The sequence below is a fragment of the Perca flavescens genome, chromosome 12 (assembly GCF_004354835.1).
Source record: "Perca flavescens isolate YP-PL-M2 chromosome 12, PFLA_1.0, whole genome shotgun sequence".
NCBI lineage: Eukaryota > Metazoa > Chordata > Actinopteri > Perciformes > Percidae > Perca > Perca flavescens.
Window position 1 is genome coordinate 5,858,261 of NC_041342.1, and position 17,976 is coordinate 5,876,236.

The 17,976-nt window shown below is 41.7% G+C and overlaps 2 protein-coding genes across 2 annotated transcripts in view; one reads left to right on the plus strand and one right to left on the minus strand.

The window, feature by feature from the left end:
• Positions 1-9,194, minus strand: part of LOC114565205 (protein unc-13 homolog A) — a 32,592-nt gene extending 23,398 nt beyond the window's left edge. The window contains exons 1-8 of the mRNA XM_028593111.1: positions 8,852-9,194; positions 3,937-3,966; positions 3,604-3,703; positions 1,804-1,921; positions 1,519-1,642; positions 860-930; positions 636-678; positions 162-191 (exon numbers count right to left, since the gene is read on the minus strand). Coding sequence (XP_028448912.1) covers positions 162-191; positions 636-678; positions 860-930; positions 1,519-1,642; positions 1,804-1,921; positions 3,604-3,703; positions 3,937-3,966; positions 8,852-8,873 — 538 coding nt within the window. The 5' untranslated portion in view covers positions 8,874-9,194. The remainder of the gene's footprint in view (positions 1-161; positions 192-635; positions 679-859; positions 931-1,518; positions 1,643-1,803; positions 1,922-3,603; positions 3,704-3,936; positions 3,967-8,851) is intronic.
• Positions 9,195-11,539: 2,345 nt separating this feature from the next.
• LOC114565206 (BTB/POZ domain-containing protein 2) lies at positions 11,540-16,529 on the plus strand. Its single transcript, XM_028593112.1, has 9 exons — positions 11,540-12,111; positions 12,229-12,348; positions 12,631-12,787; positions 13,466-13,571; positions 13,665-13,862; positions 13,967-14,159; positions 14,943-15,030; positions 15,133-15,279; positions 15,459-16,529. The coding sequence occupies exons 1-9, from the start codon at positions 11,555-11,557 to the stop codon at positions 15,618-15,620; spliced, it is 1,728 nt and encodes a 575-aa protein (XP_028448913.1). The 5' UTR covers positions 11,540-11,554; the 3' UTR covers positions 15,621-16,529.
• Positions 16,530-17,976: the final 1,447 nt, after the last annotated feature.

Genomic DNA, 17,976 nt, shown 5'->3' on the forward strand with positions numbered 1-17,976 from the left:
TAAACACCCTCAAATGGAAGATTAAAGTCAGCACTTTAACCTTAAACTGTTTCATTTCAAACCTTATGTGATGGTTTACAGAACCAAAAATAATTAAAAACGTGTGATTCCCCAGATACTTATGGACTGCACTGTATGTACAGTATGTATTGCTTACTTACTTTGTTGGTCTCCCCATAGACTCCAGTTACCTGCAATGAACAGGAGTATTGACGTCAGTATTGATAATGAATTGCACTGATGTCCAAACATTAACATGCATCCACACAATTAATGCTTCAAAGTTCCCAGATGGAGCAGGTAAATGGAAATAGAGCACAGAGGGAGTGCTGAGGCTCCAAGTCTTTCCACCTGCACCAGACAGCTGGCTCAGCAAGCTCGGCAGGTGGGGTCAATAGTGAAAACACAGCAGCATCCTGGAGGAGCTTGTCTCCAGACATCCGATACCGCTATTGATCCTTTACAGTGCAGCATTCTTTTCCCCTCTAACACACAACTACCCATGTGTGGTTAAAAGCATAATGCACACACTGAGCTTAAGCAATCTAATTACATCTCAACACAGCTAAACATCTAAATCTCTTGTTCAGCACAAACAAATGACTAGTTTGTACCCACAGTGATTGGTTACTTACAGCACTGGGTTCCCGGTACACGTAGAGGACTTTCCTGCTCCTCCTGTTAAGAATAATGGAGTCAGACAAATTTAAAAACTGTATGACAAGTATTTTGCCTATAGACAGGAAGTGGAGAAAATGTAAGGTTGGATTTCATCTTGTAATGTTATTCCCCCAATGAATCATGTTCCTTAAAAGTAAGGATATACTGGGGTACTAAATTAAATGGGGTAACAGCTTACATCTTGGTCCCTCATGGCATTGAGCTGCTCCAGTTTTTTAGCCCAGTATCGTGCCTCATCCTCAGGGATATCTAAAAAAAAAAAACAAGACAAACTCAGGTCGCAAAAAAACCCTAATGGAGCTTTACCTTTGTTCTTTGTTACAAACTCCACCCAAATGACGACAAAGTAATCTAAAACAACACATTTGCTAATATTATTTGACCCAGATACTTTGGCCAGCTAAGAACACAGTGACATTGAAAATTGGACTTTTCATTTACAGCCTTAAAGCCAAACCGCTATAAATAGGTCAGGTCCACAAACTGAGGAGTCAGGTGTACAATATCGACCAGAGGAAAAGGAAACAGTAAGAAAATGACACCAAATCAATGTTAAGAGGAACACAGCTTGATCACTGAGAAGGAAAGGACACAAACCCTCTCCCCGATACACATACACACAGACAGCCTTCAATACACCTATTCTAATTAATAAGTCAGGGATTATTGGTGGTCATATATCAATCACTGTTTGCTGTGAAAATATACAGACTGACATAATTTATTTAAGTCATCTTCTCCTTCCCTCACGGGCTGATGATTTCCTATACTTTCATATTCTCATTTTCTCCCACCTATTGACAGTTTCTGACTTTGATGTGAATATTGATTTCTCACCGAGAGGCAGTTCAAAGCGTGTGTCGAGCAGCACCAGGTGGAGAGTGGGCTCTTTGGTGCCACAGATCTCATTATCAGTCATGATGACCTGAGAGTCAAGTGTGAGCCACTGCCCCGGACCTTCCTGCGTATAGGAAAACATTTTGCAGCTGAGGCACAAACAACAGGCTGTACAAATAAATGAGCATGATGAAAACATGTCCAACTAGCAACTGAGTGAGACCCTTGAGTACAGAGTGTTCAACTACAGTATTTGTCATGTGGTGCTGGTGGTTGGTGGCAAACCTCATTTGACTGCCGGATGCCCTGGAGGGGAATCCACACAGTGCCGACCATGGTGTCCCAGATTAACCCTTTGTTCCACACCTCTACTGTCAGACCCAGGTCCAAGCGGTTTATTTCGCTGGATAGGAAGAGAAAGATAAACAGGAAAGTTAAAATTCAAGATAAAACGTAATAAAACACATTTAAAGATAGCTGTGGAAAGTAACTAAGTACATTTACTCAACTACTACACTTAAGTGCATTTTTAGGGTACTTGTACTTTACTTGCCTAGTTCTATTTTATGCTACTTACTAATTCTACTCCCCTACATTTCAGAAGGAAATGCACTTTTTACTTTACAATATTTATTTGACAGCTAATAATACAGCTAACTAATACAGTGCATTGGAAGATTAAACCAGTGGTTCTTCAAGGTAAATTATCCATTATTTCACAAAACAGCAAAGTTTAGAGAAATGTCAAAAAAATATATGCACATTTTTGTAGCAGAACTTTATTTTTTTCAGTTTTTTTTTTTTCTGTTTGTTCCCCCCACCAGATTTTTCTTGTGACCCTTTGGACAAGGTATGGAACCACTGGACTAAATCACCAAACTGTATATAAAGTATTTAAAACTATCTCCACCTTGAATATATTAATAATACATTATTCACAGGGGCTTCACTGTGACAAATATAAGACACATCTCTGTGGGAGCAAGCCTGAGAGAATCTAAAATAAAACATTTACAAGACTGCAGGAAGCAGGACAGATAGACAGAAAGAAGAGAGATAGAGAGAGAGAGCAGAGGATGAATAAAGAGGGGGAAGGAGAAGAGTGTGATGAAGGCAATGGAGGAGGGGATTGTATCGCATGCCTGGAGGAAGAGAGTGGGAACTTTAATTAAGAAATAGGGGTACTGGATTTCCCATCTCAGTGGTGACTCCTTTTAGGAAACGTGCCCATTGGATACATGGCAATGACTCACGGGGTACATTTAAAGGCAGTTTGAAGGAGGGGATGAGGCTCTCTCTGCAGCCCAAATATTACATAACACAGCTTCACTGATGCAACCCCAGTACAATGCTCAACGCCTCCAAACATCATACAAATGCACAGGACTCCGCAGTCAGCCTGCCTGCCGCATCCCACATGCTAAACAATTCGCACTATTCATCGCCCATATGCTGCTACACTGTCAATACCACACTGGTATTCTCTCTGCATGCCAAATACTCTGTGTTGTATAATGTTTAATAATTGCAACGAGCTATCATTCCAATATTTATCGAAACACAAGCTCAAACAAACTCATTTAAAAGAGGAAAATGCTGCTAATGATGCCTGGAGAGCTATATTAGGAGAGGGAAGAGGGTATATGGAGGGAAAAGTAAGGTTGAGATGGAAAGAGGAGGCAGAGGGGCCGAGTAGATGAAGATCAAGGAGCCGTCTTTAGAAGAAGTGACACAGGAGAGGAAGAGAGGCTGGGAGGGAGCCAAGGTTGAGAAAGAGGATGAGAGGGGCAGAAGTGTCGAGGGAGAGCAGATGAAAAAGAGGATGAGACGGTTGTTGGAGGCCGAGGTGCGGATGCGGAGAGGAAGAGCTATGTGAAACAATTCAGGGATGAAGGGCACTTAGGATGGAGGAGTGAAAAAGAGGGGAGGGAGGTAGGTTGATAGAAAGTGACAGAGATGTAAAAAAACAAAACACAAAAGCACTCTAGCAGGCGAAGTGGAGAGTAAATGAGAAGATAAAACAAGAAAGCAGAGGAAAGAGCGAGGGAGAAGGAGAAACAGAAGGAGAAGTTTTGAGGGACTCACAACATGAAGTCTTGCTCCCAGCTGGGCAAGTTGCCCCTGACAGCAATGGTTGTGCTCTTCACATTTTGTACCTTTAGAGTCACATAAGTGTTGAACTTCTCTGTTAAGGAGAGAGGGATGAAGAAGGGATGCGTTACAACAAAACGCCTCTGCATTAGTAAATAATAAGGTAGATATACATAGAGGTTATATTCTTCTTAAAGTGACTGACTTCCCATCCCTTCATTTCCATTAATGGCTGCAGCATGTAATCTGTTCTCAGTCTGCTTAAAGATTTATGTCACATAACAGCAAGTCTCTCCCTCTTTCTATTTCCAGGATCCCTGGTCTTACCTTGGGGTCCATCCAGCTTGGCTTTCTTCACTGTGGACACACAGAGAGGGACAAAGTCACACACAGGAACACCATCTGCTTTCACTTCTGAACGCTCCTGCATCCTCTTTTTTGACTTTTACACAGAGAACAGGAAACGATGCTTGTGATAAATTAAAACAATGTCTGTAAATTATATTACATTAAATGGAAATTACTGTAAAAAAAAAAAAAAAAAAACACTATGTGACTAAGATTTTTAATACATTTCAGACATATTTGCCAATCACCACTAACTGGTAGTGGGTAAAGAGTGTTTGGTATTTATTCACAACAAACAAACATACTTTCATGAAAGAGAGAACAGTTGACATGCACCAAATGTATATGCCAAGGTTTCTTCTAGAAAAGAAGATAACCATGTGTACACCCTCTTAAGAGCATGTACCCATAGTGTCTCTACGAACATCAGAATAACTCCTCCTTTATACTTTTTGTCCTCACACACTTCAAGCTATCTATTTCAGTGCAACAGTTTACTCTTAAACTACACCTTTTCTGGCACGTGCTCCTAATAGATTCTCACATTCCTGGCTCCAATTCCTCTGTGTGAAAGTTGTACCCAAACTCATAATAGATTCTACACATTCTTATGGGTGAAGGTTGTCCCCAGACTAACCTTCTTGTGTAGTACCCTACATACAAGATATAAAATACATTTGAAACATGTAGGCTGAAATATCCAACCTATCAGTGTTGACGCAGAAAACTGAAATTGCAACCATGCAGATTTGGACTAAGTGCTCCGCCTCATTACCATAAGGTGCAGACATGTTGGCATGGAGTGTGGTGGCAAAACACAGAAACACAATGCGCTGAAAAAAAACAGAAGGTACAGTATACCTACAGGCAAATAAAAAGAACCATATTGCAAGGATTAATCAAATCCATTAATAACATGTTTTTTAATAGAAGAAATTCCAGTTGTATTAGTAGTGGATGGGTAGGAAACCATTTCATTTTTCCGACTTTTAAAATTAAATGACCAGTGATCAACATGGAAGGGCCCAATCATGCCTTAACTTTGGGAATTTGTGGAAAAATTCCCACCTTTATCAAACACAATGCGTCAGAGGATTATTCAAAGTACAAAGCCCAGGCTTTCTCTCTGCAGCACCTTTTTACCAGCTTTGATGTACTGCTCTCCACCACGCACACACATGCTCCAGATCCCCACACCACACTGTACACATCATGCACACACAGGTTTGCATTAACAAAATTCAAATGAAGCTCAAGTAACCGAACCTGCATCTTTATTAATTCAAGAATTATCTCACAATATTCTCCGCAGACCATGCACACCAGATACGGTCACCATAGTAACTAACGTTAAAATGCCCTGAGTCAGCAAGGCACTTGTTTCTATCCCTCACTACTTTTACTTTGTATTTCTTTCATGAAACACTCAAACTTAAGCTAAATCTGCAGCTTAAGTGCCATGCTGTTACATCAGCAGGCACAGAAGCACACACACGCACTCAACTGCAGTGACTCACTCACATGCACCTGCAGCAATGAAAATATCTCCACTTCCAATTTATACTGTACCTCACCTCACCTTAATGTCAACTCAACATGTGCAAAACATACATCTGTGTGTTTGCATCCTAATTTAAGGTCAAGATTCTGCTCCGGCACTGGCTCGACATCCTTTTGATGCCCAGTTCCATTTTCAACACAGCTGTAGCTGTAAATGTTAAAAGAAAATGACATAATTCAATACAATGAATAAATGAAGACAATAAAAGGAGCCAAACTATGTTTTCAGCAATCCTTTAAATTTTTTAGGCGGACCACATTAGAGCCTGCTTTGTTGCTGTGTTTTAGTGTCAACACTAAAAGCAGCCCTGGAAATATATCAGTAAGTGAAGATCAATATAAAAGGAATTGGATTTTAGACAGTGGAAAGCTGAAGCTTTATAATACCACACAATCATAAATCTCTCTGACAGGATGAGTTACAATGAGAAATGTCAACAAGCCCCACAAACAATATTTTGTCACAATTGCATGTATCTAAGCAGACAGGACAACCCCAACACACACATACTGTACATGCAAGTGCCTATAACTCATATACAATAGGCCTGTGACAGGACGTAACACTGGATAAATCTACTGAAATGTAGGGAATGGGTAAGTGGCCTCGATTCAGAAAACGAGGTCAAAGCTATAACTATCAATCACCATCTGAAAATGTCTTAAAGGACATAACAAATCATTGTGTGCTTGGTTTTTTATTCTTTAATCAGAGGATGCACAGCACAATCTGTAAGGCCCGACAGTAAGTTTTGCGTAACCCCATTTTTTTAAGCAGAGAATTCATTCAGGAAGTACCTCTGACACAGCAGACTTTGACTTATGGGAACTAAGCAGATTGCCAAGAAAACAGAGACTCGACAGGGAATCAAGCAAACCCTTTAACATGAACTGTCAGAGAATGTAAAGTAGGGAGTGGGTGAGCTGAGTTCAGCCATCCAATGACAAAATGAGGGCTGACATGATTCTGATGGACAGTGCCTTATTCTGAAGGATCATATATACACACAGATCTGCAGTAGTCCCTGCAACTGCTGACAGGGACATTACACTCCGAGATTTAGTGTCCAAAATCAAGACAGGGAGAAAACTGGACTTAAAAAATACGTGGTATATCTGAAGGAAAAGATGCCAAGTTTTTCACAGTTAATCTGTATCTGTGTCTGAATTCTGCTTTGTCGGCAGATGCTCCAAAGAAATGCTGCCTATTCAAGAGGCGCAAAGTACTGTGGAGGCCAGAAATAGCTCCAGTCAGGTAAGCATGAATGATGTAACAGGAACAGAAAGAGGGCTCTCTGCCAAGTCTCGTAGTCCACGACACTGACAGCCGCAGCCGGTGTTTATGAATGAATACTGCTCAGGGTCTTAATGACACCTGGGACTGACTCAGTGCAGGGACAGACAGCGGGTGGACCTGGCGGGACAGGATGAGGTGGGGTAGCATCCATAATGGGCCTGACATAAAAGGTGACTTTGAAACCCCCTTAACTTTCATTTTGTCGCTACATAATTGCCATTTTTCCATCTATGACAAATGTCTTGAGCTTAAACATACCTCTACACACTTATACCTCACTGACCAGTGCTTGATCAGATTTGGAGCTTAAAGGATTAGTTGGTTAATTGATTAGTTGATCGACAGGAAAATAACCTGCAAATGTTTTGATAATCAATATGTCATTTTCCAAGTAAAATTACAAATATTCTGTGGTTTCATCTACTCCAATGTGAGGCTTTTCTTTGTTTTATGTGATCAAACACTGAATATTTTTTGGTTTTGGACTGTTTGGTCTAACAAAACAAGCCATTTTAAGACATCACCTCAGGTTTTTGGCAATTATGATTGGAATTAGGGCTGCAACTAATAATTTTTATTATCAATAAATCTGCCAATTATTTTCTCTATGAATTGATTAGTCATTGGGTTTAGAAAATGTCAGCAAATGGTTAAAAGAAACACCCATCACAATATCATAAAGACCAAGGTCATGTCTTCAAATGTCTTGTTTTGTCCAACCAACAGTCCAAAACCTAAAGATATTCAATTTACTGTCAGGCAAAGAAATGCTCAAAAAAAAAAAAAAAAAAAAAAAACGAGAAACCAATTATTCTGGAAGCTGGAACTCAATAACTGGCATTTGTGATTAAATTATTCCTTAAAACAAGTAACAAATCATCAATATAGTTGCAGATTGACTAATATGAACCAATCGTTTCAGCTATTGTTGATGTTGTTTTACCATTTTCTGACATCTCATAGACCAACAAATAGGTCTAATCAATTGAGAATTATTGAGAAAGTAATCAATAATTAAAAACATACTTTTATAGGTCCTCCTCTACTTAAAATCAAGTCAAATGATGACAAATTGCCCAGCGAAACCTTCCAAATTGTCATTCCTGTCTGTTCCAGATTGACTTAACACAACACGCTCATAATTTCGAGAAAGTTGTTTTTGCAATTTTGATTCAACCCCCTGCGTCCAACAAAAGGACCACACAATGCGTTTTGGAGGGGTCCCCGCTTTCTCAGCTTGGGCCTGGATGTGTGAAGCTGGAGCTGGTGTTACTTGATTATGAGCAATCACAGATGCTTATTCATCGCACTGAGAGGCAACAGCGTCAGCATCAGGAGCTTTCAGGGAGTCTGGTAAGAGGAGGTGGTGACGCATCGCTTTAGGGAAAACGTCGAGAAGTGACGAGCATCTCCAGCCGACTAGTATTCCCTCACGACTACAGCGGAGCGGCAAAGCGGCGGTGCGACAACAGCAGCAGCAGCGGCAGGGGCGGCAGGGGCTTTTCCTCGTCCTCCTCCACCTCCTTTGACTGCCCACGCATGAATGAACAGAGCGAATGACACACACACGCCGCAACAGTACCCACCGGGAGAGGAAACAGCGGTTCTCCTCCTCCATGTAGACATTTAAAGAAATTTAAAGAACGTCTGTTCTGGTAGGCCTACTATTAACAGTCACGAATGCCGGTAACAAATGTCTCTTTTCTATGCTGTCAGAAGTCATTCACACAGGGCATATTTATTTGAGTAAAATTAAACAAATATGTCATTCTGCAACAGTGCCGGTAAAAGTAGCCTATCCCAGTGGCATCCCCCACTATAAGCGTGCTGTGTTTCCGTTAACCATCTACCGTGTGATTTAATGACTGATCAGCACAAAACCCTCCGGTGCTCCGGCCACACAGACTTTTCTACGGAGCTGACAGCCCGCAGGCTCTGTCAGACAACTGGTGCAGCTAAACCGCGAGCAAGTGATAGGCTACTTCAATAACATCAAACATAAAGGGTTTCCATTAGCCTTTTAATTTCCTCCCTTACCTCCCACACATAGCAGGGACATCTCTGATAGCGGCGTGAGGGTCCCCGGCTGTCCTCTACTTGAGTGCTCCGTGATTTGTTTGGTCAGTCCGTTTGTCTCTTGGTTACAAAAAAAAAAACTCAAACCGCCAAACTGTTAGGCTACCCTAAATGGCAACGGAAACCAATTAGCATCTTGTCAGAAGCGCTCGTCTCTTTCTCAGCGGAGCTGTTGCTCGTTTGGCAGGACAAGACACACAGGAGTGAATTCCTCGCCCCCCCTCTTCATTCCTCCTCTGCATTGCCTCAGCTCTCCTCCGCTGCTCCTCCTGCGCGCACAGCCATCTTGTTTCAGCAGCAGCACCCTCCGCGCGAGGACAGCTCCCCCGCGCCGCCCTGACGTCACGGTTGATGAGTAGCAGGCGGAGAGGGGCTCGTGGTGGGGTGAACGGAGGAGGAGACAGGATGGGCCTGGCCGGTGTAATGCAATCAATGATGTCGGCGAGGAATTCCATTCATTGTTTTCAAAGTCACACACACCAGGTTGTCTTTTTTTTTCTAAAATAGGCTAGCTACCCACTATTTTAACTAGCCTACATTTAAAATGTATTGTTTTGTTTATTTAATTGTAGGCCTACTTGCCAAGCCTACTCTGGCAGGCTCTTCAACCAATTCATATTTTCATTTTAACACGTTTGAAAGGAAGAAATAATACTAGCCAGGGCTAAAGACAGGATGTAGGCTACATGTTTTATATGCTAATGGTCACGAGTCCCATTTCCCCCATTTTTTCTAATTAGGCCACATTTTTATTTCCCATATGACGTCTTCAATCCTCTTTCAAAGCCTTGCTCTATACCGGGAATACAATTATAGTGGGGTGGTGAATCATATATATACTTCAGGTTGACCTGAAGGTAATGAAATATAATCCAAATACTGGAATCAGCCAATGTGAGCCAACTGTGTATTTTCAATTAAAGAATGTACATGTACCCCCACCTCCCTCATTCCGCAAAAAATAATACATCATCATAAAACATGTGATATTCAATTGATGCTTCAAAAAGGATCTATTTGATATTGGTGCACACATGCTTTGTAGTCTAATGTCTTTACAATTTAGATTTTGGTTTGATGAATTAACAGAACCCACAGTTTATCTCATAATAAAAATAGCTTATTTACTTAAATCTCAACTTTACAGCTAAAACCTGAAGGAGCCTAAAGTTGGTCTTCTCTGTTTACGTCTGTTGACTTGCTCACATATATGGGGAAGTAGGGCTTCTTAGACAGTTTTGTGTAGTTTTATGTAATTAAGTGCAATATTTACTCAGAAAATATTGCAGTTTCTTACAAATAGCCTATTATCACTGAGCTGGGCAATATATCAATATTATATCGACATCGTGATGAGACTAGATATTGTCTTAGATTTTTGGATATGGTGATATCGTAATATGGCATAAGTGTTGTCTTCTCCTGGTTTTAAAGGCTGCATTAGCCTACAGTAAAAGTGATGTAATTTTCTCAACTTACCAGACTGTTGTAACTGTTCTATTATTTGCCTTTACCCACTTAGTTATTAGTTATAAAGCACCAATAGTCAACACTACAATATTGTTGCGGTATCGTTATCGAGGTATTTTGTCCAAAATATCGTGATGTTTGATTTTCTCCATATCGCCCATCCCTAATTATCACATATGGAATGGTCATGGAAATGATCAGATATAGCCAATGGATAAGGAAAATAGTATTTGTTGTGTTGCTCAAAGTAATTTGTTTGCGTAAAATTGTCATTTGTAAATCGGCATTAGAACCAAATGCCTGTGCCATTTTACATGCTTGAAGTGATTTTGATGAACTGGAATTTTGAAAGAGTTGCTTTATCCAATTCTATTATTATGGTTATATTTTTGTTAAGTCAACTAAAATGTTGTGCATCATAGTATTAGCAGTTAACTTTTAACAACAACAGGGAAGAGTGCTGCTGCAGCAGCTGCAATACAGTTTCTCATTCCCACGTGCTTCAAGAACTCATCAATCCTCTCCCAAAAAACAAGAGCAGCCTGCCTGAATGACTACCGCCCAATGGCACTCACCTCTGTAGCAGTGAAATGCTTTGAACGACTGGTTGACGGTCGATCTGCTGCTCACTACCCAGCACAGTGGACCCATTGCAGTTTGCCTACCGTCCCAACCGATCAACAGAAGATACCATAGCACACATCCTCCACACAACCTTATCCTACCTTGAAAAAATAGGAAGCAATAGAGATTGCTGTTCATTGACTACAGTTTAGCATTTAACACCAAAGTTCCCTCCAGGCTTGTCACAAAGCTCAAGGACCTGGGATTAAGCACCTCACTATGCAATAAACCTAAAGTCTGCCAGATTAGGGCAGTGTGGATGTGGGCCATATACAGTCTATCCACTAAACACCCAAAGTCTGGACTCAAATGGACAGGTTTTAAACTGTCCTCAATGAGTATAGTTAAAAAAGGGACTACAAAAGCATGTGATTATGTGTTACCCTAAAAAGGTGGTGTTTTGGTTATAAGCAATCATAAACAGGCGTGTTTGCTATAGATTAAAAACTGATGTGAGAGGAAAATTGCCCTCCTGTGCAGATGGAGAGCACCTTGTAGTAACAATAACAAACGCCAGGGGGCAGCTAAGGCCAGCTATGGCTGTCGAGACTACTAGAAATACTCAAAGCGATGAAGTGTGTTGTTTACGCCTACTCTCGGTTCAAGATGGCTGCTGGAGACAACAGCGGCAGGCCTCCTTGCCTTAATTTCTCTAGCCCGGGTCCTTTGGGAAACAGCCAGCCCAGCAACAGCGTTTTCTCCATGCCAGCATCCAACGGCGGAGCGGTCGGTACGGCTGGGGGAGCACAGGGAGCAGCGAGGCGTCCCAACCCACAGATGGGGCCTGGCGGGGGAGACAGCAACGGTGTTTCGAGCGGAGCTCCGCCGACTGCGCAGAACTCCCTGCAGCAGTCCGCTGCGGCAGGTGCTGCGGCAGCCGGAGTCATGGCCACCCCGGCGTCTAACATGGCAACCACCCCGGCGTCAAATGCGTCGGCGTCGGCAGCACCCACAGCTACTCCGGCAGCTGCGTCTGTGCTGGTCTACCGAGAGCCAGTGTACAACTGGCAGGCAACAAAGAGCACCGTCAAGGAGAGATTTGCTTTCCTCTTCAACAACGAAGTGCTCAGTGACGTTCATTTTTTAGTGGGCAAAGGAATGGGGGTTCAGAGGATACCTGCGCACAGGTAAGAACTGCAGTATGAGCATTCAAAAATATTAGCAAGCTAATTGTCAATCTGCAACGCGAAAATACGTAACCTCTCTCTTGTTCTTTTATTGTCGCGGATTGCCGACGCTGGCAGGTTTGTTCTGGCTGTGGGGAGCGCAGTATTTGATGCGATGTTCAACGGTGGGATGGCGACGACCTCAACGGAAATCGAGCTTCCTGATGTGGAGCCAGCTGCCTTTCTGGCCCTGCTAAAGTAAGGAGCGCGTGAGGGCGAGAGCGTGCCATTTAAACTGAATATTTGCGTGTCCTTATGTGGGCTTGTATTTTATTTATTTTTTTAAATGTCATGTCATATTAGTAGCCTATTTTGGAAATAGCGAGAAGTTGCGGGTAAAATTAAGCTCGACAATGCAGCATTACATTTCATACCAATTCATTCATCGTATGATCATAATAAATGCTAAGCGTACAGGTCACTAAATGCTGTGCGCTAATACAATTCGAATGTCTTGTATAACTTGTGATCCTCCTGCAGGTTTCTCTACTCGGATGAAGTCCAGATCGGGCCTGAGACGGTGATGACCACTCTATATACAGCTAAAAAGTATGCAGTACCAGCACTGGAGGCTCACTGTGTGGAGTTCCTCAAGAAGAACCTGAGAGCAGACAATGCTTTCATGCTGCTCACACAGGTCTGCTTCCCCAGCTATAAATGTTGACAAGGCAACTTGATGTGTCAGACTGATTGTAGTGCCTCTAAATCTTAATAGGCAATTAAGTGGCTTTTTTCAACTCCTAGTTTTGCTGCCCTAGATGTTGTGTGCAAATACTGCCAGTATGATATGCAAAAGAGCTGACATTTTTTTAAACCCACAGATAGAGTTGGATATTGTTTAATTTTTCTGATAGCAGGTTTTGGTTCCATTACCAAAACAACACTCTTACGATACCTTACTTTGAGAAATGTATAAATGTTTTTCGACAAAACACTTTTTAAATAACCAAAGAAGCCAAAGATCTCAAATATTACATGTTGTCTAAACACATGCAGCCGTACAAAATCTAAAATAGTCTTACATTGGCTAAATTATGATTTGAATCAGAAACTGTCTATCGGAGAAAAAGTAAACAGGATTGCAAGTCTGTCCACACATTTGATGCCAGCTTTCGGTGCTTTTGACATATTTCAGTCTGTTCCAATCAAAAGTATTAAGGTTTGAAATCCAGTCCTACTCTTAGATCTTATTGCGATAGTGCATACCTACATCACGGCAATTATTGAATTGTCTTTTTTTTTTTTTTTTTTTTTTTAGTGCAGTTGTCAATTCTAAATTTTTAACTGAGCCGTGTTGGTGTATTTTTCGTTTCAGGCACGGTTGTTTGATGAGCCTCAGCTTGCCAGCCTCTGCCTGGAGAACATCGATAAGAACACTGGAGATGCTCTCGCCGCTGAAGGCTTTACGGACATAGATTTGGGTAACGTCGCCTTGTCAATGTCATTATAGCCACAGTTGGGTTTCAAAATAACAGCCCAACTGACCATTGGGTTTTCATCTCTCCCTCCCTTAGATACATTGGTGGCAGTGTTGGAGAGGGATACTCTCGGGGTGAGGGAGGTGCGTTTGTTTGGTGCAGCGGTGCGCTGGGCAGAGGCCGAGGCTCACAGGCAGCAGTTGCAGCCCACACCTGAGAACAAACGCAAAGTGCTGGGCAAAGCTCTCACACTCATCCGCTTTCCTCTCATGACCATTGAGGAGTTTGCTGCAGGTGAACAGAAACCCAATGAAAACAACACTGTAGCTTTACTTTCATACATTTCGTTCATTCAGACCCTGATCCTCGTCCTCTGGTCTTGTCATCGGCCCTTTTAGGTCCAGCCCAGTCCAGTATTCTGACTGACAGAGAGGTGGTGAGTCTCTTCCTCCACTTCACAGTAAACCCAAAGCCTCGCGTGGAGTTCATTGACAGGCCTCGCTGCTGCCTCCGCGGGAAGGAGTGCAGCATCACACGTTTTGGACAGGTGGAGAGCCGCTGGGGTTACAGCGGGACAAGCGACCGCATAAGGTGAGTGAGGAGCAGAGCATTTTAAAAATGTAATTACAGCCTTATTCTTAACAAAACAAATCACTTGGAAGAGAATTCATTCAGTGGTTCTGACACCACACACTTTGAGAACCACTGTATTCATTAAATGTAATCAATTATTTAGCAAATATTTAGTAGCCTAATTATTTATGAACTTAAAAATGGCCCATGATCTTAATTAACCAAGGAAATTACAATATAGTCAGTGAGTCCACTTCTAGAGCTTAAGATTAAATAAGAAAATAAGCTCCACAGCACCACTGTTTTAGTGTAGGTGACATTGGCAGCATTTTCACATTTTCCCTGCTTCACTTAAACTGAGACGAATTAACATTTTCAATGTATTTAATCAGTCAATCAGTAAGAACAGACAATGAAGCAGATACTGTGGCCATACTATACTGTATGATATAAAGCCAGGGACTTTATTAACTGGAACACAAACTTTAAGAGACCTGAAAAAACATCTGCTGTACTGCTATCCTCACAGGACAGAATACATACTCGTATATAGCGAAATTTAGGTCCTGGTTGAAAGAAAAAAAATTTTCAAAAGGCAGCATGGATTAGCACTGTAGTCCTTAATAGACCATTTTCAAGGCAAGCGCAGGTGGAACTAATAACAAACGGTGGTAGTGCATGTTGTGACAGAACCATCGTTTATGTTATTAGTTACACCTGTGCTTTTTCTGCTGTTTACACAGTCAACTATGTCATCCCCTCTTCCCTCTTGATATATTTCCGTTCCGTTTCTCTCCTCAGGTTTTCAGTAAACAGAAGGATATTTGTGGTTGGGTTCGGTCTCTACGGCTCTATACACGGACCCACAGACTACCAAGTTAACATACAGGTGCAGACCCGAACCCGTCAGAAAACGTTTGTGTCCCGTTTCGCTGTACCTTGTAGGCATGAAGGATCATTTTTAATTTCTGCATTTCATTTCTCAATGCAGATCATACACACAGACAGCAACACGGTGCTGGGCCAGAATGATACAGGCTTCAGCTGTGACGGGTCAGCCAACACCTTCAGAGTCATGTTCAAAGAACCAGTGGAGATATTACCCAATGTCAACTACACTGCCTGTGCTACACTGAAGGTAATAATGAATGAGTTATAAAAGAAATATATCTATCTATCTATTTATCTGTCTATCTTTTGGATTTATTGTTTCAGCTCGTTTCTTTTCCGCCTTTGTGGGCACTTTAGAATATCTAACCTGTCACTGCGCAGCATTGGCTCCACCAGTGTGTTCAACCCTCTCCGTCTGTCTTGCAGGGCCCGGACTCTCATTATGGGACTAAGGGAATGCGAAAGGTAACACACGAGTCATCGTCTACTGGCACAAAGACGTGTTTCACCTTCTGCTACGCGGCGGGCAACAACAACGGCACTTCTGTAGAGGACGGACAGATTCCCGAGGTCATCTTCTACACATAGTCGCCTATGACATAGCAAGGATCTTCCATCCAATGTGACAACCTGACACCAGCGCGGGGCCACGCCTCAGCAGCCGTTCTGGGGACTAATCTCTCAGACATCATACTGTTCCCTCCATATAGTGCACTACTGTTGGCCACATGGGAAGACAAATAGCCGTAAAGCGATGTAGGTCACTACATGGGGCGTAGCGTGTCATTTGAGATGCTGTCTCTCTCTTTCTCAGCGGCTTCCTTTATCCCTTTGTGTCGATGTGATGCCAGCCTCTGAAACAGACATGACTGTAACCGACTCCACAACGGAGGGAGAGAGGGAGAGAGGAGCCTCTCAGATTATTCACAGTATTGATGTCACTGCTGTGGATTGACGGCATAAGGCTGAATTCTATTTAAGTTGTACAATTACCCTTCCTGTACTCCACAGCATTAGTGCAAAGGAGTCGCAACTGTATGAATGTACAGTTTAAAAGATTTGCCAAGGCAAGATCCTCATCACGGTTCAGTACAGACCAGCGTTGCACTCAATTCCACATCAGCTGTAACTTCCATAGACCTCATAGGCTTTATGAACTCTGAACCAAAGTTCATATCAATCTTAACAATATGATAATGGCAGGCAATTTTCGGGTTTCTACATACAGTACTATCTGTGATATCTTGTGTCCTTGCTTGGTAGTTGCCTATACCCATGATACCTTGCACTTTTCGGCCTTGCATATGTTCATTTGTTTGTTCTATGGATGCACACTAACTCTTCAGATATGTTTCTTTTTAGCTTTGTTTTAAAAAGTGTGGGCGGAAGAGCTTTCCGTCTTGGTTCGGAAGTTAAAGGATTGTATATTAAAGTTGCATTTAATAACATTGTATATGTAACTTGAAATAATTATTGATTAAAGAGTGAAGAAACAAATATTGTGGTGTTTGTGATTTTTGGAAAAGAACCCATCCCAGGAGTAACTTAACCTACGCAAAAAAACATAACATTTTGGGAAACGCGCCTGTTGGTGTGAGATGGGAAGATCAATACCACTCTTATGTTTGTCTGCTAAAAATAAGACTAGGCTACACTACACCCATCAGTTAGCATAGCTTAGCATAAAGACTGGAAACAGCCTGGCTCTGTCCAACGCCTACCAACACCTCTAAAGCACACTTATCGACGACTGTTATGTTTGGGAATATTTATTTTCCATTCTTTATTTAAACAATAAATCCTGAGAACAAAATGCTATGGGGGAGTTCACAGTACCAAAATAACAAGAAAAAAAAAAATTAGGTGTCCATTATTATTGGTTGTATGCCTCTACCAACCAGTCATGTCTGGCCAATATGCAGTCAAGACTGTTTAAGACATTTAATTAAAGGTATTAAGTTTATTTTTTGGTGAAACCCGGATGCTTCACACACATCTTCAACCCGGCAGCACAGAAAATCTGGAAAATCACCAGTTTCAAGGATGTGACCCAAGATTAGCGTCACCATTCAGTATCTGACCAAATGTGAACAATCCATGGCCAATATGGTCTCAATCGGCCCTACTGTTCCTGAGTTATGCTGCTAAATTATAGACAGAAAAGCGTTTTCTTTATGCAGAACATTATGATCTCACAGTAAAGTTGACCTTTGACTTTTTGGGTATAAAATGTGATCACTTGGGGCAGCCTCTAGCTCACCCAGTAAGAGCGTTCGCCCCATGATGGCTGAGTCCTGCAGCGGGCCTTTGCTGCGTGTCATTCCCCATCTCTCACCCTCTTCAAGTCTATCCACTGTCACTTCATAACAAAGGGAAAAAGCCCCCAAAAAATAATCTTAAAAAAAATGTGATCACTTTTACCTATTATCTATTTGTCTGAAATGTCACCATTAGGGAACCAGTTCTTGAGTTATGGCCAAAAACGTGTTATGTGAGGTCAGAGTTCTAATCCTCATCCTTGAAGTGGATATTTGTGCCAAATTTGAAGAAATTCCCTTCTGGCATTCCTGAGACGTTTGCGATTGACAACTTGAAAACATAATGCCTCCGGCTACAGCTGTTGCCGACGTGAAGGCATAATAAAACTTAAAACAACAGAAGATAATTAAGTAAAGACATTAAAAGTGATACACTCATTTACAGTCTTACAACTTTCTTATTAGTGCAAAATGTAATGGTTCTTAAGTCCTTTTTTTATTCTTTATGGAAATGATTGCTAGCTTAGCTAACTGGCTGCTGGCTCTAGCCTTAGCCTATATTCACCGTACGAATGAGAGAATGGTATCGATCTTCTCATCTAACTCTGCATCCATGCGTATTTCCCAAAATGGTAAACCATTCCCTTAAGCCCACCAAAGAAATAACAGAATTTCAGGAGTCATCA